The sequence below is a fragment of the Rousettus aegyptiacus genome, unplaced genomic scaffold, assembly GCF_014176215.1.
Source record: "Rousettus aegyptiacus isolate mRouAeg1 unplaced genomic scaffold, mRouAeg1.p scaffold_m13_p_2, whole genome shotgun sequence".
In the NCBI taxonomy this organism is placed as follows: Eukaryota; Metazoa; Chordata; class Mammalia; order Chiroptera; family Pteropodidae; genus Rousettus; species Rousettus aegyptiacus.
The window spans coordinates 127,983,421-128,004,105 of NW_023416295.1; the positions used below are offsets into that span (position 1 = coordinate 127,983,421).

The following is a 20,685-nucleotide window of genomic DNA, read 5'->3' on the forward strand; positions in this document are numbered from 1 at the left end:
CCAAGCTGCTTTCCAAAAGCTGAGGGGGAGCTCACCAAGCTGGGGAAGCTGGGCAGGCCTCAGGGGTCTCCAGTCCATTTCTGCCCCCTCCCTTCTCTCTGCTATTCACCCATAAGAATGCTCTGGTGGAGGGGTGGCTGGGTCGTGGAGGAGGGAGGGGGCAAGGAGGGCTGCTTTCCAACCCCCCTCACCTAGGGGTGGCCACGTCATGCTACCAATTCCAATTAACTGATCCCATAACTCAGAATTGGGGGCGGGGTGGGGGGCTGGCAGAAGGGAGAGCCCAGGGAGGGAGCCTGGTCCCCTTGTTGTACTTGATAACAATTATAGTTTAAAATCATAGCTTGCCGAGGCTCGGCTATATTTTACTTGATAACAATAAAAGTGACACATAAAGTTAACTGTTTATGTTTTATTTATTAGACTAAATCTGCCAGCGGTGGTATGAGCGCTTGCCTCGTCGCTACAGCTTTTATAGGGCTGTAAAACGTCATAAATCAGTCTCGAGGAATCGCCCGCACTCTTTGTGTCGGCGGCAGCGCAGGGCTGGTGGCCGCTGGCTGCCTGCTCCCTCCTTTCCACGAAAAGTCGTAATGTGATTTTTTCCCTATGATTTTATTATTATGATCACCGCCGTGATTAGTCAATCTACCTTTAATTCGCCGCCCTACGCTGCCTCCTCCCAGCCCAGCCTGGTTGACACTTGAATAAGTACCTTTTAAAACGGCATAACAACTATTTGAGGGTTTAATTAGAACATCTGCAATTAAGGGAATGAGGAGGGGAAAGAGAAAAAAATAAAGCCCTTGTGAGAGGGAGACTGAAGGCAAGAAATTCTCAACCTGTCTCTCCCACCTTTGAGATACCGGAGAAGGTCCCCACTTCCAAATTAGGGCTCACCCTGAGGGAGGGAAAGAAAGAGGCTCTGGGCCACAGTCGACGTCCAAAGGGGCTGATTCTTTGCCTGGGCCCTTGACCACCTTCCTTCCTCCAATACTCAAGGCCCCTTACTCTCACCCCAAGCTCACCAGGTGCCGGGGTGGGGGTCCCTGGATGGTCCCTGGATACCCTCTTCCCTAAGATGACAGTTCCCTGCCCACCTGCCACCAGGGGGGTGAGGGAACAGGAATTCCATGAAGGTAGACCATCTCTTGGAGGAGATTCCCAAATTTCCACAGTTGGTTGAGAGCCCCTGCCCAGTCTTGTCTAGGGCTTTCTGTGTGTGAGGACTGGCTGGTTTGGTTGGAAGAGGAACTCGAGACAGTGAGAAGGGGAATGCTGCTGCTTGGTTGACAGTGATTCGGAATATGTGAGGGTTTTATTTTTTGTAATTATTGATGGTGGGTGTAAGATGATTGTAAGGTGCTGGAAGAGGGCAAAGGGAAACCAATGCCAAATGCTGAACCACAGCCCCAGACTGCCCCATGGGGAGAGCCAAAGCTCCAGGGATCTCAGGTAGAGTGGGGTGAGGGCTACTGAAGGAGGAGAAAGTCTTCCAGCCCCGCCCTGAACCTTCCTTCTGGGCCAGCACCTGGATCAGGTCGCCCCATTCCTCCTGGCCGGGAATATTCTTTTCCCCACCTGAAGAGGTGAGGTGTTGGCCTGACACTCACCTCCTACCAGCTCTGCTTTTGCCTCAACCCTCATTTTTCAATCTCTTAACCCTCTTGGGCTTGTTAGGGAGTCTTTCCCAAGGCATTGCCCATTCTACACCCCCACTCCCCAGGATTCTGAGCTCCTTCCTACAGGTGGATCGACGAAGCCGGAGCAGAAAACCCATTTCAGGCCAGTATATGTAAGTAGATACAGAGAGTCCAGATGCCTCCAAGTGAATGTCAAGTCTGTCTGTCTTTCATAATTACGGCTAACAAACATTTATGCATACATACTATTAATATTTATTAATATGTTAACTGTCTCCTTATGCATCCATAAATATGTTAGGCTATCATCCCCGGTTTGCATAGCTAATTTAACATGCTCATCCAGAAAGCAAAATCTGGGAGATTTCTCCCAAATGTGCCTACATTCATCTACATTATTTACCAAAAAATAAAAATACTCTCTTTGGGCTTCTACAGCCTAATAGCAAGGAAGTCACCTATCATATGGAGAAAATAGCAAGCTAGACTTCACCACATGCATACATACATTTTTACTTATTACCAGGACAAAAATCAAACCCCTTCGGAGGGCTTCTGCTCTTAACATTGGCTTAATAGAGGTGGTGGGGAGGACTAAAACAGCTCTTGCCTGATACGAATCCTGTATCTGGTCCTATCTCCTTTTGTGCTTTGCCCTCCTGCTTCCTGTCTTGCCAACCCAAGGATCTCTCCACCTTAGCAATGCCCTCCACCTCTCTCTATCCCCATTTCCTTTAAAAAAAATTTTCTGACCACCTTTTACCAGCTTTCAAATGCTCTGCGAATGCCCCCACCCCATCTCCTTTCTACAATCTCGATCTGGTTTCTCTTTCGGAAACATGTTTCAGTACAAAGCGCTTCCCTTCTGACACCACTGAAGAAAAATATGTGTCCATTGTGTGCGAGGCCTTATTGTGCCCAGATTACCATACTGACCGTTGGATAACCCATATTCCTCCCCTCCCCTGTAACAAGCTGCTGGCTGAGAGACCTCAGCGGCTCCACAGATTCTGTGCTGCTTTAAAATCTCACCTCTCAGACTCCCTGGATTTTCCTAGGGAGAAAAATAAATGGGAGAACCAACTCAGGATTTGGAAGGGACAGAAAAGGAAAATGAGTCATTCTTTTCCCCATTCTCAGAAGTGCAGGGGATTTTTTTTTGGTGTGTGTATGCGGGTTTTGTTGTTGTTTTTTATAGAGATTAAAAATTGCAACATATCTCTTTCCTCTTCAAATAAATTGCCTTTTAGACAGTATGCAATTGAGTAACTCATTTTTTTTCAACTTGAAAACTCTGAACTAAAACAAGACTCTTATCCCATTTTTATGCATGTGCATGTGTGTGTATGTACGTATGTATATATGTATGTTTTGTCTTTTTCTAATGCCAGCAGGCAGGGCTAATGTATGCAGAAGAATATGCAAATACTTAATTGATTTTTTCTTAAATCTCTTGTCAGTAAAAGTAATAAATTGGTCTAAAATGATTTTAATAACCCGATGTGTAGCCAGAAAATACTCAACTTTTTTTTTCTCCTGGAATCACTTATAGTCTCAAAAAAAAAAAAAAAGCAATCATGGAATGTTAATTTGCCCCCTTTAAAATATTAAAGATAAATTTCTCTTGTTTGTTCGGAGACCATAGGCGAGGTCCTCTCGCGAATTTCCCCCTCCTTGCCTTGCCTTTCTCGGAATTCAATTTTCTTCAAATCTCATTTAAAGTGGCTTTTTAAAAAGTGGCCGCATTTTAATATTGGTTAGACAGAGTGACCTGCATTTCACCTCGGGTGTTTGACTTGTTCCAATAGGTCACTGCCATGGGGTTATTGATGGGGAAACTCCATTGAAATTTGTCTCTTCGCAAATGGCCTTTAGATCTTCCAGCGAGTTCAATAACTAGTTATAATGTGGAAGGGGAAAAATGAAGGCCCTGGGCTAACGAATTTGATGTTTCATTTTTATGCTGGAGAAATTGTTAGTTAGAAGTTGAGTTCCCCACCCCCTTCCTAGCTCATCCTGGCCTCACTGACCCCCGCTCCTGTCCAACTTGGGCTGGCGTGTCCCTTTCTCCCTTTGATGCAAGCTTTAATTCTTATTATTATGAATATTGTTGTTGTTGAAAATTCTGACTTAATGGCTGCAGGAAGTTTGCGCTGTTGGAGATTTGTGACCTGAACTTTCTTTTAGAAGGGTAAGGACTTTTACTTTTAAAGGAGCCTAATGCAGTTTTGAAAGATTCAGGAGTTAAGATGGCTTTAGGGTAGTTTATGGAGGGCTCCCTAGCCTAGTGCTCCCAGAATTAAGAAAATGATAAGAAGCTGGAAATACTTTCAGGGATTGATGAGGGCTTTGAGATGCCCTCATCTGTTCTTGGCCTCTGAGCTGCCAGATACCCATGGGATCAGGCACTCAGGACCAAAGAAGGCAGAGAGCGGGAAAGGCTAAGTAAGGACAGAGGGAGAATTCCATGGAGCAGGCAAGAGAATCCTGGGTCAGAGACAGGATTCATGAGACTTGGCCTGCCTGCCGAACTTCATAAAAAGGGCGCCCCACAAATGCCCAGTGCTAAAGATGGTGCATTTTAGTGAACTGGAGAGAGCAGAGGAAAATGACTGGGGGTAGGGAGAGGCGATGCAGATTTTATAAGGTTCTCTTTTTGCTGGAGTTCTCAAGGAGTGGGAAAAGAAAAGACAGGGGAAGACGGGAGGTCTTTATTTTATTCTCCCTAATCACAGCCAAGTTGGGGAGACCTCGACTTCTCCAGGGAAGTCCCTGTGAGAAAGGGCTGTGTAGAGATCATCTCTCCAGGCTGACCCCAACCATACCAGATCATTACCATTATTCACGTCAATAATAACAAGAACATCTTTCCCTCACAAAATAGAACTGCCTGTGTGCCTTATTTTCTTCTTCCAGGAACTGTTCCTTCTCCTTCCCTGCCCAAAGATGTCCAGTTTGCTCAGCTCCAAGTTTCCCCTTTAGTAAATGCACACGTTTTTTATCCCCTTCCAAGGCTGGGCCCATCAACGAGAATCATTCCACAGGCGAGCTTTGATTCCTGGTTTGGGGTGCTCAAGGCTGAGCCCAGTATGCAAGTGCCTGAAACGAGGCTGCCACTTTCCTTTACCCTCTCAAACCTAGTGGCAGCACCTCGGTGCCACCTGCGCTCTCAGACAAACTTGCCCAGGCAGATCCGTGGCACTACTGGAATCCAGAGAGCAGCCTTTAACCACACGCCACAAACCCATAAAAATGAGGGAACCCCAGGAGGGGCCATGGGGGGCTTCAGAACGCGACCTGTGAGAGGAGACCCAGCCTGCTCTTCCCAGCGGAATCAGTAGCGATCTATTCTAAACTTGCCCGCAGCCCCTCCGTGCTCTGCCCGGGAGGGCGAGCCCCTTCTTCGGCTGCTCGCCCGCCTCGGCCCGCACCTTGGCTGTCTCCTCCGAACCCCAGACTCCCAGCCTGGGCCTCACCCTCTCCCCGTTTTAATTACGTGATTGATTTTCGCTTTGGCCGCGTCAGGACGCCTCTGCCTCCGACCATTTAAATCTTTAGGCTCCCTTTCTGTCTTTCCGAGCCCTCCTGACGGGCTGTAATTTAGAGACCGACTCTCCTGCGGCCTCGGTCCAGTCGCGATGCTGCCTCGCCCTACAAGCCAACGAAATGGTCCTCCTCCGGCTCGGCCGGGTCTGCAGCCAGCTCGGCACGCAGAGCTCTGAGGCTGTGGTCCTTGCCCAGCCGCCTTTCTGAATTATTTTGTGCTCCATTATTCTCTGATAGCGAAACGGTCCGTGTTTGAATTATCACTGCACGCCTGGGCTGGGGCTGGGCTGCCCGCGGTGCTGTGTCTCCTCCTCATCCGGATGAGGGGTGTATTAGGAGGTCTGCACTGGGACTTGAGGAAGCGCGACGCCTGTCTCCGGGCTCGGCGGGGAGCTCCAGCCACGTTCCCCAAGACCCGGCCCCGCGTCTGCGGCCCAGAAGCGCCCGGAGAAGCAAATTCGGCCACAACTTTCCGCCTCTAAGCGCGAGTGGGACCGCAGGGTCGGCTGCTCAGAGCTCCCCACCCTGCACTTGACCATGGGGTCTGATGTTGCTCCCCAGCCCCAGACAGAGGGCCCTAGCCCTGGCAGCCCTATTGGCACCGGCTGCGGCCTCGGGCATATCCGTCCAGGAGCACGCCGGGCATCCCGTACACCGGAGGGACTGAAGGTGAGGCGAAGAAAGGGAAAGAGGGGAGGAATTTTAATTTACGAGTAGAGTAGATTTGGGGTGGGAAGCAGAAGGGGAAGACGTGAAATAAAGAAAAGGAGCCCCTTCTTCCACCACGGCTGACTCCCTTTCTCTCTTCCGGAAGAAAAATTCTTTTCCTCCTCAAACCGCTGGTGTTCCGCTTAATCTCTCATTTATTTACCACTAATAAACACCTCTCTGATTATTCTCCCACGGCCTGTTCATTCTTTGATCCTTTCCAATGAGGCAAGCAGTGAGTTACTATTAGCAGTATTTTATGATTATATTTTTCCCCTCAGGCAGAGGAGAGAGTTGAGAATGTTTTTCTCATTGGGGAAGTTCAGTGAAACTTGAGTTGGTCACTACCTTCTCCCTGTCCTCCGACCTACAACACCCGGATCTCTGCTCCCCAAATCCCTCCCCGCCCTCTCCGCCCCCGCAGCAATGTTGCCGGGTAAATAAGAGTCCGCCTGCCTGGCTATTAGAATTCTGGAGACGTTGGCATCTGTAGCAATCATTAGTCAAAGCCGCGGAAGCCAAAGGAGCGGAGGAGTTGGACAGAAAAAATCTTGGAAATGATATACAGGAGCCACGGAGGCATCAATCCCGCCGATAAGAGCGCTGCTGCTGGGGTCGAGGAGGCCCCTTAATTGGGCCCTGGGCACCAAGAACGGTTGGGGAAAGGACACCAATGAGTTGGGCAGTGGCCCTGGCCCCATTTGGGCATGCTACAAAAATGGGCAGGGACTTGAACACCCTTTTCTCCAAGTGTCGGAGACCCAGTTGGGGTACGTGTCTCTGTGTGTGTGTGTGTGTGTGTGTGTGTGTGTGTGTGTGTGTGTGTGTGTAGGGAGGGGGACTCTCATGCTTCTCTCAGCCTCTCCACCCTGGGAGCCCAGAGGAGTTGGGCTGAAGGACTTTCCCTTTTCTTCTCTCCCCTTTTCCTAAGTGGCTGGCGTGGGAGGTACTGCAGACTGGGGAGCCTGGGCTGGGACTTCGGGTCACAAAGACAGCCTGGAGAGAGGATGTGGTCCCTAGAGTGGGTTTTCAGAAAGCAGATAATTCAGTTGGACAAGATTTAAGGATAACCTTGGAGATAGCTGCAGAATTACTCCCTTCAATAAGTAAAACATCCAAAAGATCATTGTTCCCTATCCCTACTCACCTGTCTTTATTGATCACAGAGATAGACAGAGAAATACAGTATGTTTAAATCCTTCCAGAAGGAGAGCTGTGCCCCCTTCATACAGATATATGCAGTATGGAACCATCTCTAAACATATGTTCAAATATTTAAGTTTGCAGCAAAACTGCAAAGACTGTAAAGATCTCCAAATGTGTAGTTTCAATATGTAGCTATTTTATGAGTTGGGACCCTTACATAATTCTAGATAAAATTTTCAAAAATAGAGATTGAGCAACACATGCATAGTTCTTTCCAAGTGAGAAAAAAAACCCACAAAATATTCACCTAGATGTTTAGAGAGAGAGCTGTACCAATACATTCTAGCGTATACATCCAACACTATAGAAAGATTGGTAATGTGCACACAGGAATTCAACAGAGGACTGTTATGTTCACCGTGGATCTATAAATCTAGAGATCTATAAATCTGCATTTAAATATGGAATGGAGAGGGATGTAAAACATACATCCTGTTATAGAGTCATAGAGCAATCTATAAATACATTTTCATGTGTACATTGCTCAGCTCTCTGTAAAGATACGTGAATTTGAGTGGAGTACTAAAAATGAGGGCGATTCTCTAGTGCTTGTGGGTTTGGGATGCCCCAGCTCAGATTTCTCTGGGAAATAAACAAAGGTAAACTAGAGTCTGTGAAAGTGTTAAGAGGGTACAGGAACTCAAATAATCTGTGGCTTCATTTCCAGCAATGGGGGCATTTCTCTGGTGATGGGTAAGAGCTCTAATGCCTGGGCCTGAAAGCATCCTGACTTATGGAGCCTGAACTGAGATGGAAACAGAGGGCTCTTTACTTCTTTGCTCTTCAGCTTCCTAGCTCCAGGCTCAGGGGAGGGACCCATGGGAAGTTGGGGTGTCTTTACCAAGGGAAAGCTCATTAACATTACAAAATGAAGCCATTTAGGTAAAATATGATTTTGTTTGGAGACAGCTTGGTTAGAGAAAGACATGAGAAGGCTGTGGGCACTCATCTTAATTATATAAAATCAGTCATGGACTGCAGAGAGTCTCTTGCATTCATGCAGTGCCTCACTTCAACATGCCTCACTCCCATCGCCTCTCTTCATGAGCTCTCTCTTATATACCCTGTCCCACCTTGTCAAAAAGGAGTTTGGGGCTCAGAAAGGAATCACAAAGAGACGGCAGCCCCTGAAGAGAGCAGAACCCCCAGGAGTCATGTTTCTACGACCAGATTCAGAAGGTGATTGCTTTTGATGTTGGTTCCCTTTTAATTGAAGGATAGGGGGACCAAGGTTTGCATGGGCAGAAGAAAATGAATGGTCACACCATTTTAAAATTTGGAACTTTAAAAGTGGGGGGAATCACCAATGAGTCCTTTTCGAATTGAAGGTGGAGGATTTTGGGAGCCCTGGATTTCCTTTTATTTTACTCCTTTGGTTTACTGGAGAATGGGAAGTATACAGGAACTCCAGGTGGGCTTGGGGAAGTGCAATCCAATCTAGCTGGCCAGATTAGGGGAGTGATTTACAAAGCAAAACCTAGATGCTACTTCCTGAGAAGTCACCAGATCAAAACAGCCTCCTCTAGGCTTTTATGACCGGGTTTCTACTCCCAACAGGAAAAACACCCTCAATAAAACCTCGGCCCACACCCCCATCCTCTATCCAGAGGAGGGGGAGAGACACAATCTAAAATGAGAGACCCGACCTTTACTCCCTTCATAAACACACACACACACACACACACACACATACACACACACACACGTCTCTGTGTGTGTGTTTTAGTTAGAAAGTTGACTTTTTTAAAAAAGTATTTACTAAACAAGATTTTTTTTTACTCTCGCGCAAAGAATCAGCCTTGAGGGATTTGGACTTTGAGCCTAGAAAAGATAATAAAGGGGTACTTGATCAGATAAGGGTCTGGCCTCATAGTCCTTTATTGCCTTTCAACCCCCACAACCCAACAGGTCAACAGGACACAAAAGGTCACCAAGAGCTTGGCTGTCACCATCTGTGGGGGCTGCTCCAGGGTTTTAGTTTTCCAGAGAGACAGAGGGAGGAAACTCAACAGTTGCCCAGGTCTTGAGGACAGAGGTAGGAAGGGCAGGACAAATGGTTTTTTAGGGTGGGCCAATGAAAAGAATGAGACAGGACAAAACTGCAAAGTTGTTTCAAGACTGGTTTACTGTGGCTTCAGACCTCTTTTATACCACACTTGGACCAATACATATACTTCTGCATGTTCAGGTGTGGTGTTTGGGGTCAGGGGCTGAGAGAAAGGAGAGATCTTTCTAGGGCAGAACTCAGTCTACTCTGCCTCTCTGAGAGCTGTAGCATGTGCAGGACTGAAAGATTCCAGGGAACTGAACCCACACATTCCACTCAGCTCATACAGGGCTGCAGATCATGGTAGAACTTTCTCTGTACTTGTTAGGTGCGGAGAAGTAGCCTCCTCCCTTCACTAGCTCCCCAGCCTGCCCAGAGCCTTCTATCCAACCTCCCATTCCTATTGTAGCTTCTAAGGCTTGGTCATCAGAGGCTAAACAGAGTGGTGGACTACTTAGGAAAACTTTCCCAAGCCCCTAATATCATCTCTCTCCCCATACACACAGCGATTCCTCCTTGGTGTCTTAGTTTCCTCTTGCTCATCAGCGAGGGAGAGGGAGATGGATCCCATTGTTCTGTAGGACTCAAGGACCAAGAAATTTCTATCACCCCAGTTCCTCAGTTCAGACTCCTTGGGCTCTTGGGGATCCAGCAAAGCCATGGAGGAGATATTATCAGAACAGACACACCATTCTGAGTTACAAGGACACAATAAAAGGAGATATGATTTTCTTGGCCCTTTAGTAGCCTAGTTTCTGCCTTAAATTGAATCTCTAACCCCTCAAAAGCCCTAGCTTGGGATCCTGATTCTTTCCTTTCTCCATCTCAAAGGGCTCCAGGGTCTCCAGTCTCACTGAGGGGAAGGCTCAGAGTGGTGCTTGTCTCCTCTGCAAAAGGATACAGAATTGAAGCCCAGGAAAATGAGGTTTCAGGTCAGAAACTTGGCCCAAAGCAACTACACACGAAGAGGGAGAGTCAAAGAGACAAAGTTTACATGGATATTAGGAGGGCTGAGGCGATAAAATCTCTCTTCCCAGTGCCTGCTTAGACAGCCAGTGCCCCCTGTCTTTCTTTCCCCAGCTTCATGAACTCTGGAAACTCCAGTGTGAGAAATCCACATTGGAGGTGAAGGTTAGTCTCAGTCAAGACTCCACACCATCTACCAGGGAAAAATAAGTATTTGTGCTTTCATTCTAGTTCATGGAAGAGGTCAATGGAACAGTGTACTTGAAGGTAATTGGGAAGCTGCTCTCCCTCCGGTTTCTCATTCTATCCCTTCCCACCTGGCCTGTGGCATATTCCTCAAATCAGCCCCACCCAGAAGGCAAACAAGCAGGAGGGTGCTAAGGAAGCCCAACACCAACCGGGCTACCCCTCCTGTCCTGCACTCTTGCCACACCTGCAGGAGAGCTTAGAGGTCTGAGTGGCACAGCCCATCAGAATTTCCAATCCTCTGTCAGCTCAAAGAAGGCAAGAGATCTGAAAGAGAAAGGGAAGGGAAGGGAACCCAACCAGAAAATTAACCCTGGAACAAAGCCCTGGAGACTGGGGAGTTAAGGGAGAAATGCCTGGGTCCCGACTCATGAATGGGTTGACTCAGGGTCCAGCCCAAATGTTCAAGAAACACAAACACTTTTGTCATACATGCACACTCTCTGTGCCATCTCTGTGCCCATTCTAGGAAATAGTGTCTCACCCATTGCTTGTACTGACCTGATCATGTAAACACAGTGAAATCCACACCTTCAGTGGCTGTGTCCTTTGATAGCTATCGGCCAGGACACAGCATCATCATATAGTCTATTATTATTAATGCCTTGTTTAAAATGAAAAAGTAAAGAGCTTAAACAAATCCATCCACTGTTGAATATGGAGGGAAGGTCCTGATATTCTGTGCTCGCTCCCCTTTTCTGACCCTTTCATTCAACTAGCTCCAAGTTATTCAACAAACTAAAAAAGCCAAAGGTACCAAACACAGCTTTCAAAAAGTCTCCACTTTTGCTCCCTTCTGCAACCATGTCTGAGGCAGTTTGATAAAGCTAATGGTGCCTGAAACATTTCCAGAAACACAAATCAGAAGAGATCTCTTCTAATCATCCCCTCTACTCCCAAGAAGATCAAAAGAGAAGAAAACTTGGTTACTGTATAAGTAATAATCATAAAATTTGAATTCAGTGCTAGAGTTTCATATCCACACCTGCTGCATAGCATAATCTAGAGTCCATATCTATAAAACCCAGAGAATTGTGTAAGATCACACTGGTCAAAATGGGATTAATCCAGAGGTCACCCTTACAACTCCAGATCCCTGTACAATTGAGATTGACGTGGAGGTACAACTTTGTTAGAACTGAAGGTCACAAACCCAAGACTCCTCAGAGATTGTTCAGGGACAGAGGGAGGGGCTAGAATATTCTCAGCGTCATTTATCCCCTTCCAATCTGAGATAGGGCTGACCCAGGAGCTAAGGCGAGTGGTGGGGAAGGAGGGAGGATGAGAAGTGGAGGGGTAAAAGAGAGGCAGAGACCCCAGTACTTTTTTTCTGATTGGTTGGTGGGGGGCATGTGACCCTACTTAGCGCATTCCTGATTGGTTGCTTGACCTCTTCTAGGGTTAAAGACCTAGGAACAAAATTTAAAGCTTTCCGGGTTGTCTGGGGCACACTGGCATCTGATTGACCGCCCATTCCCCCGCTCCAGAGACAACCCTCCCCATTCAGGGGCACAAGGAGGGGGTGAAAAAATCAAGGACCTCAGGCCCCGTTTGTATTCTTCCTACTTTTATTTATATTTGTCCAATAAAACAGAAAAAACACTGGCTGACGTAAATTATTTGAGAGAGAGGACGATCTATTATGACTTGGGTAGGAAGAGGGGGGTGATATTTAAGTGGAATATTTGAGCCTAAGAAACAGAAAAGGGGACGAGAAAGTCATAGACTCTCCCCTAAGAGACGCTGTGTAAATCCGTAAAACAGAAACACACGCATACAACTCTTGACACGGAGCGGAAGGGAATGGGACTGAGATTTGGCCAGAACTCAGGGAAGGCTGCGAGTCTTGCCTGGGTGTGGGTCTAGCGCCTGGGATAAATTCTTGGTTAAAGACCATTAGACTCGCTCCCAAAGGCTTTGGGGAGGCTGTAGAGAGGGGAAGAAGAGTCAAGTTATGGACCAAGGAAAACTCCCATCTCCCTGCTGCTTGGATGGAAAGTTTTCAGAAACCCTCAAAATTACAGATTAGTGTGGAGGGAATAGTTGAGTAGGGCCGGTAATGATGAAGGGAGAAGCTGAGAGTTAACTTTTCAAATGGGCTGCTGGGGAGAATCCTTTGGGATCCTAACACTTTCCCCGGTAAATAAAGGAGTGGGGAGAAGAGTGGGGAGGCAGAGTCTTGGCGAGGGACTAAGGCCGTGAGGGGAGGCGTCGGGGGAATTCTCCAGTCCGGCGCCCTCGCTCCTCACGCAGGCGACAGACCGCTAGAGAGCGAGTGCTGGGGCTCTGGCTCAGACGCCGGGTGTCTTTGAGTTTCTGTCCGCCTTCACCCCCACAAGGTCTGCGTGGGCTCTCTGTCTTTGCTTGATCCCTGTTTCTTCCTCAGGCTCTGGGGCGGCGCAGACACGCTAACAACGTTCTCTCTCCATTCCCCAAACGCACTTCTCCACAAAGAGGGTACCCAGAACACCTCACAGCCCAAGGCAGGCCCGACCAAGGTGCCGACCTGGCTCGCCTCTTCCGCTCCCCTCCTCTTTCCAGAGTTGCCCTCCACGGGCCTTCCACCCTGCTTTGGAATCCCTCTCGATTCTGGCCATCCCCTTCAAGGAGCCTGAGTTCATATATTGACGCTTTTCTGGCTTAGCTCTGGGTGACGCCCCGGGTGGGGTACGCACTCACAGGTGTGGAGGACACGTGTCTCCTATGCCTGACACCTCTGCTGCTCCTTCCTAGAAACCTGAAGGGAGCTCCAGCCTGAGATTGGCCCTAGGACTCCATGCTCATTTGGGCCCTAATCGCTCCATCCCTCAGAAGCCACTGGCTCCTCAGGGCTGGGGTGTGTTTCCTGGCCAGCCTAGTAAAGACCTTGCCTCTATTCTGCAACACATTTACACTCCACTCACAGTACGAATCTTCTAGGCCTCCGGTGGCCTAGTGTTACCTCAGGCAAGGGCTAGGGATGCCAGGAAAAACTCCAACAGCTCGGGGGGGGGGGGCATGAAACCACACTGGCCTCAGACAGAATAAGACCCCAGACCACAGAGGCTGGGACAGCTGCCCACTTAGGCCTGGTGATTAGGAGGGAGAGGATGCTTTGGGACCCCTGGGGTTCAATTGGACACCTTTAAGATGTTTTTGTCCTTTCAGGTCACAGCCTATGGTCTCAGATGTCCCAAAACTCTCCTTCCCTGCCTCCTTCTCCAGCTACCCACCCTGCCTGGATTCTAGGCCACTCACCAGGAACCAAACTGGACCCTCCTTGGACCACGAGGCCCCAGAAGCACTTTGCGCTTGCTCCTAGAGTCTACATACTCTTACAAACACCAAATGCCCATGTGTCTGCCACTGTCTTTCTTCCCAACTGAGGGAGAAGGAAGGGTCAGGGAGACTTGGCAAAACTCTAGGGAGCACAGGCCTCTAGACTGTAGCTGACTGTAGCTGGGCAGGGAGGGGAGGGCTGGTCTGGGGAAACAAGCTTCCTCATCTTTTTACCTCCCAGCACCTTCTTCTCTTCTCCCATTCCAGCCTCCCCAGGCCTCCCCTTAATGAGTGAGAACTACCTTTTCTCATGGAGGGGGAAGATTAGGTAAACTGAGGGGGGGCGGGGGAGAGAGAGAGAGAGAGAGAGAGAGAGAGAGAGAGAGAAAATATTAACTTACAGCGTTCGCCTGGGATTCATTTTCGAAGATGTAACCTCTCTCACCGTCATCCCCAGCGCCGTAATCCCCTCTAACTGCCAGGCCCTCTGTCCTAGCATTAAACCTCACCAGCAGCTGCGTGGCTGGACAGTTAAGATTATATATGATGTAAATATATTGTGGGTTTGTCAGCTCTCCCTACACCATAAAACTTGGTTTAATGACATCACGTGGTCCCCCAAGAGCCACTCACGGGCTTGCCTTCAGGCCATTCACATAAATAACCTCCAAAAGTTTCAAACTCCTAAATTCACATAGAAGCTGTTAGTATTTCTCTAATGCTCAGTTACACTAAAAAGCCCTTGTGCTGCTCCTTTGCCCCACCCCCACACCCCCCCTGCAGGGTGAGGAGGGGGGAAAGGGTGGATCCTTATTTATTTACTTATTTCCATAAGGACCTGTCGACTTCGAGGTGGTGTTGATATTTTTTCCTCTTATATTTTTTTCCTCCTCTCTCCTCTAATTGCTCAGAGTGGGCCGTGTCCCTCTCTTTCCACTCCCCCGGGAAGGTAAGTCATGCTTCTTCCCCTTCTTTCTCGCTGCCAGAGGGGGTGGGTTTCAAGGCAAAGTGGAGAGGCAGGCTCCATGATCTCCGTTTGGGACTCAGAAGCCCCTCCACTAACCCCCAGAGCAATGCCAAAACCTGGTACTTAGAGATTGTTCCAGGAAGCTGATTGGTGGGGGAAGCTATCCAAATTCCAAAGTAGTAGCCTCTGCTCAAGGAGAAAGCAACGGTCTGGGCCGGATCCATTCCCAGTGCAGGGGGAGTAGGTCCGAGGCCTCTGGCTAGGTTGTAGCTGCTAATGCCGTTGAAGCAGAGGCTGAGGCCTGGGCACAGACTTGCAGACTGTGACAGGAGGGGAAAAAGAAGAAGGCATGGCTGCATCTACCCAAGCCCGCCAACCGGAGTCAGTCCTCCAGCTCTTCCAGGGAAGAGAGGCCTAAACCCTGGAAGGAGGAAGCAGTCAGTGTACCGGTGGGGCTGGTTAGCCCTGCCCAGTGGGCCTGAACAACATTGCCCCCACCTCTGACAAAGCCCTTGGTTCTCCCCCTGAGGCAGTGTGTCCCCCAGGGTGGAAGCGCAGGACCTCGAGGGCCAGGGAGGCTGGGGTGGGCCATGTTGGGCTCCACAGCCTCTTCCTTAGTTAACTGTTACCCATTGGAGATGCCGGTGCTTCTCCACGCTTCACCGCTCACCCAATAGTTTTACTCAGCATGGAGAAAAAATTAAGATAACTCCCTGAAGAAAATTACACATTTTATTTGAGACAGGCGGCGGGGGTGGTGGGGGTGGGGATCAAGAGAGGAGATGAGTTGGTGCTGGGCTGGGCCGACTGCTGTGTGCTAGTGGCTCCTCCAGACATTACCGGGTGCTCTAACCTGGCCTGAGTGCAATGTGAAGGACAGTAGCAATGAGTGCAGTTCAATAAACTGGTGAGACCGCCTATGTGGTAGGCATGGGGTGAGGAAAGGCTCTTGGATCTTTTAAAAAATGACAAACAGGTAGCTTAGGCAGTAGGATGCAAAGAAGTTAGTCCTTACAATAAATCCAAAGAGTATCAGGATTAATAACCATAAATATTCCCCTGTCCCTCTCCAGAGCCTCTCTGCTCACTTTCTCTCTTGGCTGTTGGAGCAGCCTTCTACCCAGCTCCTGAATCTTTCCCCCCACACCAATGTGGGGGGCCTAGGCTTGGCTCCAGGAAATCACCCCATTGTGGGAGGCAGGAGAGGAAATGCAGTAAAGTTTTATGGACCCTTCCCACATTTGTTTCTCGTATAAAGTATTTCCTCCCCCATCCCATCCTAAGAGTCTGGAGCAGAGCAGAGCCTGGGCCTAGGCCAGCCTCGGGCACCACCTGAATTATCTGCTTTTTCCCTTCCCTTTAGTCCATCCTTCCTCAACACAAAATCCCAGAGACTGAGATAAATGATGGCAAACAGACACGATTCAGGCACTGGTGTATGTGGCTCCTTTTCTAGCTAATTGTCCAGCAAAGCTCTAGGCCCTAGAATGTGGGGGTGACAGTCTGAAAGATTCCTGCCAGGCAGGTACAGGCTGCAGATTGCTCTCCCAACTCCCCCTCCCCCAGTATCTGAGAAAGCTGAGCCACACCTCCTCCAACTCCCCCAGCACCCCTTTACTAAGCAGTATCAGCTCTTTCTGAAGCTACTTCTGGGACCAAATGGACCCCTAGGTTGAGTGTTCAGTCCTCCTTCTATCTCCAGTGAGGCCCTCAGGGATCACCTAGTCCTGGGAAAGATAGTCAGAGGCCCAGAAGTTCCCTGCAGATTAGTTCTGGCATGCAGTGAAGGCCACTGCCAATCTAGAAGATTCAAATCCACCCAGCCAAAAAGGGAATGGGGTGCAGAGGCCCGAATGCCTTGGACAGTCACCAGTACAGGTGGCCTGGGTGTCTTCTCCTTCCCCCAGGGGCCCTTCTTGGAACCAGGGATCAGGATAGGAACTCAGTTTCACCTCCCTTGTCTCAGTACCCCCAAGAAACTCCTAAAAATTCCCTTAAAGAAGAAGCTTAAGGGCTGTGGCCCTCTCCCTACACCCCACAGCCCATTTAGACACTTTTGCCCAATACATGCCCCAAACAGAGAGGAGCCGCTGTATCTTTAGTCCTGTTCTCTTTTTGTCTTTATTTGATATGACAAAATATAGTTTCAGGAAAGACCTGGCGTCAATAAATAGTTGTATAACAGCAATGGGCAGGAGGGCACAGAAAGTCGGCAAGGACTACTAGGCAGCCAGGAGCCTCTAGTACCGCTTGCTAGGGTCCTGTGGCAGGGAACCCCAATAGCTGAGCTAGCTAGAGGTCAGAGACTGAAGGCCTAAGAGTGCATGCAGAGGATGCGGGCTGGAGAGGTTCCCAGGCTTTGGGGTTGGGGCAGAAGGTTTGGAGAGCTAGGGCAACCAAGGGGCCCCATCGGACTTTCAGCCATCTCCCCCTTTTCATATGCAAATCATAAAATGAACATCTTGAGTTAGTCACGACAAGGAAGCACCCCAAGTCCGGCGCCCGGACTCCCTCAGGCACAACCACTCTTTTGCCAGCCTGAAGCTGCCTGGCCAGTCTAAACTGGGAACAAAGGAGAGGGCGAGGCCAGAGGTTCCGGGCACGGGGCGTGGGGCCTGGGGCGCCAGAAGGGCCCACCTTAACTCGGAAGGGCCATCCTGGGGTTGGAAGCCTGAGAGGTGGCCCAGGCCAGCCTTCGGTCAGCTCCAGCCCGTAAGCCACAGCCCTGGGGAACCTCTGCGGAGCTTGTCCTGGGACCCCAATGCTGAGCAGAACTGAGGGGAGTCCGGACAGCGCGAGTGGCCCCGTGGGAACCTGGGGTCGGTTGGGATGCGAAATGCCAAGGGATAACGCTTTTGTTTGTGAGGCCCTGGAGTCGATGCTCCAGCCACCGCCCTTGCCCAAAAATATAGAGAGAGGAAAACCGAAAAGGAAAGGCGCAGGAAGCGAAGCGGGCTGGGGTGCTTTCAGCGGGCCTCCCTGCTGCCTCTAAAGAGCCTCTTTGCTTTTCATTTTGGAATCTTTCTTCCACTTCATCCTGCGGTTCTGGAACCAGATCTTGATCTGTCTCTCGTTGAGACACAAGTTGTTGGCGATCTCTATGCGCCTGCGGCGAGTGAGGTAGCGGTTAAAGTGGAATTCTTTTTCCAGTTCCAGAGTCTGGTAGCGCGTGTAACTGGTTCGGGACCGCTTGCCGTCCGTCTCTGGAATATAACATCCCCCCGAAGCCGGAAGGGGTGAATAGCGTGCAGCGCCCCAGAGTCCCCACCCCAGCCCCAGGCCCCCACCCACGGCCAAAGGGCGAGGAGGCGAGCACGGTGAGACAGGCCCCGCGGGCCGCAGACTGGCCCGGCCCAGGCCAGCCCCGGGAGAGGTGCCTCTGCCCAGGCAGGAAACTTTCCGCCGCAGCCTTCACTCAGCAGCCGGAGTGGCTGAGGGGTGGGGGGAGAGGGAGACCCAGGCTCGGACCGAACAATAAGCACCCTCGAGATCCGAGCACCGGGGACCCCCCTCCCGCCCCTCCCGAGTCGCTGGAATCCTCCGGAGCGGCGAGCGCCGGCAGAGCCGGCTCCACAGGGGAGGGAGGGAGCCACGGGGGGATCCCCGCTCTGGAGCCCCGCGCTCCTCACCCTTCAAATCCCTCTATTTTTTTAACTCCCTCCCTCTCCCCCAAAAATTGAATATTGCCTTTTATACACGTTTTGTTCCTATGATCCAATTATGTCGTCGTAAATTTGGGCGCACACAGCCTCTAAGCCTTTTAGTGGACAGTTTTACGAGCCATTGATGCCTGGATCGTAAAATTTATGGCCGCAGGTTTTTTTTCTTTATTTGCCCCGCATGGCCTATAAAACCCAGGCGGACCCGAGCGCGCAAAATGAAGTCCTAAAGTTTACCGTGGCTCATGTGCAGTTTGGTCATCCACGGGTAAATCTGTGGCGGGGCCGGTGGCTGGCTCAGTCCGGCAGGCTGCCCTGTCTGCGCCTGCTCCTCTTTGATCTCCCCACTGCTCTTAGCTCGCTCCTCCAGCGCTGGGCGAGCCGCCTTCTGATTGTACATCCCGGGGTTCAGAGGAGCCGCTTCATCTCTGCCCAGAGCGTGTCCCGGAGCGGCCGCGGCGCTGCAGGCGGGGCGGTCGGGGTGAGCCCGGGGGTTGGCAGCCATGTCTACCCCGTGGAGAGAGTTGGAAGGCGCAGGCGGTGGGAAAGTGATGCTTAAGTCCAATCCACCGTAGCAGTACCTGGATGCCTGCACCTCTGAGGCCGATCCATAGTTCCCACAAGTTTGCATGTTATAGGCAGGGATATTGGGGCTCTGCTTATAGAACGAATTGGCTACGTAGGAGCTCATGGCGGGGAGGGCCCAAAAAAATTTCTGCACCCTTTTTGATTAAGGGTGATTTGTGACTCTTTGAAGTTGAGGGGTTTTTTGTTCTCCAAAGTGCACAATTTATAGGTGGAGATATCTCTTTCTTTATCCTATGCGCTCTTCCCAAATAAGGGAGCCTTAAATAGAGTCACGTGACTTGAGCGGCCACTCATAAATTTGGCTTGATGACCTCCGGGAGGTTAGTGATGGAAGCCGGCGAAACGCATCTTGATATGTTGGCAAAGCCCAACCAAGGGGGAGAGGGAGTGAGCGAGAAAGAGAGAGAAGGGGGAGAAAAAAAATGGTTCTTGGAATTGGGGGGTAGCTGGGACAACGAGCCCACAGCGACACCTGGTGCCAACATTGAGGAATTGCATCCTTGCGCGCAGACTCGCCTTCCAAGCCGCTGGATTTTCTACCCTGTAGAGCGGAAGCTGGTTGTTGCTGCAACAAACCCCTGAAATGGCCTTTTAAATTGTATTTAAGGAATGATGAGGCCTCATTTAGGATGCATGAACGATGTTTTTTGTAACGGATAGTTCTATCCTCTCCACTCTGAGGGCCTTCCAATCTTCAAAAATGGCTGAGGGAAGGCGATTTAGGTGGGGGCCCCCCTGCCCAGGTCGGACATCTGAGGGGCCTTATCTCAGGTTCTCTATACCAAGGGTGGAGACTTCTCCATGGAGGTTCCAAGGCCCTGATATTGCTGAAGAAGTTCCTGTCAGCATGGGAAAGTGAACCAAGTCTCTGGAGACATGGACAGGAGGGATCCTGGGTGGGCAGAACTAGATGGGGTGGGGGTCAGGAGACTGAGAGTGCTGGAGACTCTGGGCAGGAAGAGGCTGGAGATGAGGAGGCAGGAGAGTTGAGTAGACCTCCTCACCATGCCAGAGACCCTCCAGGGGCAACAAGGCAATTTTCAAGTGTGTGTGTGTGTGTGTGTGTGTGTGTAGAACCAGGCACAATGGCCTGAAGAACTACTCTGCTTCCCTATGTTTGACCCTCAAGTGGTACCTATGCCAGATATTTTGAATAGAAAATAGATATTAATTGAGGGTATAGAGAAGCAATATTCAAGCCTCCAAAAATATGAGTAGGGCAGAGGAAAAGGCCTGTTTTGTGCCCTGTGGGGGGAAGGCCTCTGGAGTGGGTTCTCTGGGAACCTGGGTCCAGAAGGTCTACCGGAGAGGGATTTCTGAGCTATGTGAAAGCATAGAAAGGACCTGGCTGGGAATAGGAGGATGGAGGGTCGGCAGGGCAGGCGCCAGGGCAACCTTCGCAGCTCGTGGCTAGGGTCTCTGCAGCCGTTCGTCCCCTTTCCGACCCCCCTTCCCCTAGCCCCAAGTCTTATTCTTTCCTGCTTGCCTCTCCCCAGGAAATCTCCGCCCCTGCCAGGAGAAGCCCCCCTCCCGCCCCCCCGCAGGCGGAGGCGCTGGAGGGGGCGCTGGCGGGGATCTGGAACGTCTGGAAAACTCTGGCGGATTTTTCCCTCCGGGAGACCCCCTCACTGCCTCACCTCCTAGGTCCACTCAGGTTTCTGTCTGGACTTACGGAGAGAAGGCCTGAGCTGGGGAAAGGTTAGGGCCTGGCTGCGCTCCTCACCCGCGGTGTTCAGGGGAGAAGAAAGAGTGAGGAACCGGACTGGGGCTAAGGCTGTAAGGAAGAAGGAATTTTGTCCCAGCCCTGTCAGGAGTCCCAGAGCAGACGAGAGCTCAGTTTCCAGGCTTTCT

The 20,685-nt window shown here is 50.3% G+C and overlaps 1 protein-coding gene across 1 annotated transcript; it reads right to left on the minus strand.

The window, feature by feature from the left end:
• Window positions 1-16,219: 16,219 nt before the first annotated feature.
• Window positions 16,220-19,537, minus strand: HOXC5 (homeobox C5). The gene is made up of 2 exons (XM_036236875.1): window positions 18,484-19,537; window positions 16,220-17,790 (listed from the first exon to the last, which is right to left on the minus strand). The coding sequence occupies exons 1-2, from the start codon at window positions 18,935-18,937 to the stop codon at window positions 17,576-17,578; spliced, it is 669 nt and encodes a 222-aa protein (XP_036092768.1). The 5' UTR covers window positions 18,938-19,537; the 3' UTR covers window positions 16,220-17,575.
• Window positions 19,538-20,685: the final 1,148 nt, after the last annotated feature.

Excerpts from the sequence above, each read along its gene's own strand:
- HOXC5 (XM_036236875.1), bottom strand. The coding sequence starts at position 18,937 with ATGAGCTCCTACGTAGCCAATTCGTTCTATAAGCAGAGCCCCAATATC. Across the intron at positions 17,791-18,483 it reads CAAACTGCACATGAGCCACG|AGACGGACGGCAAGCGGTCC; the intron begins GTAAACTTTAGG and ends GTTATATTCCAG.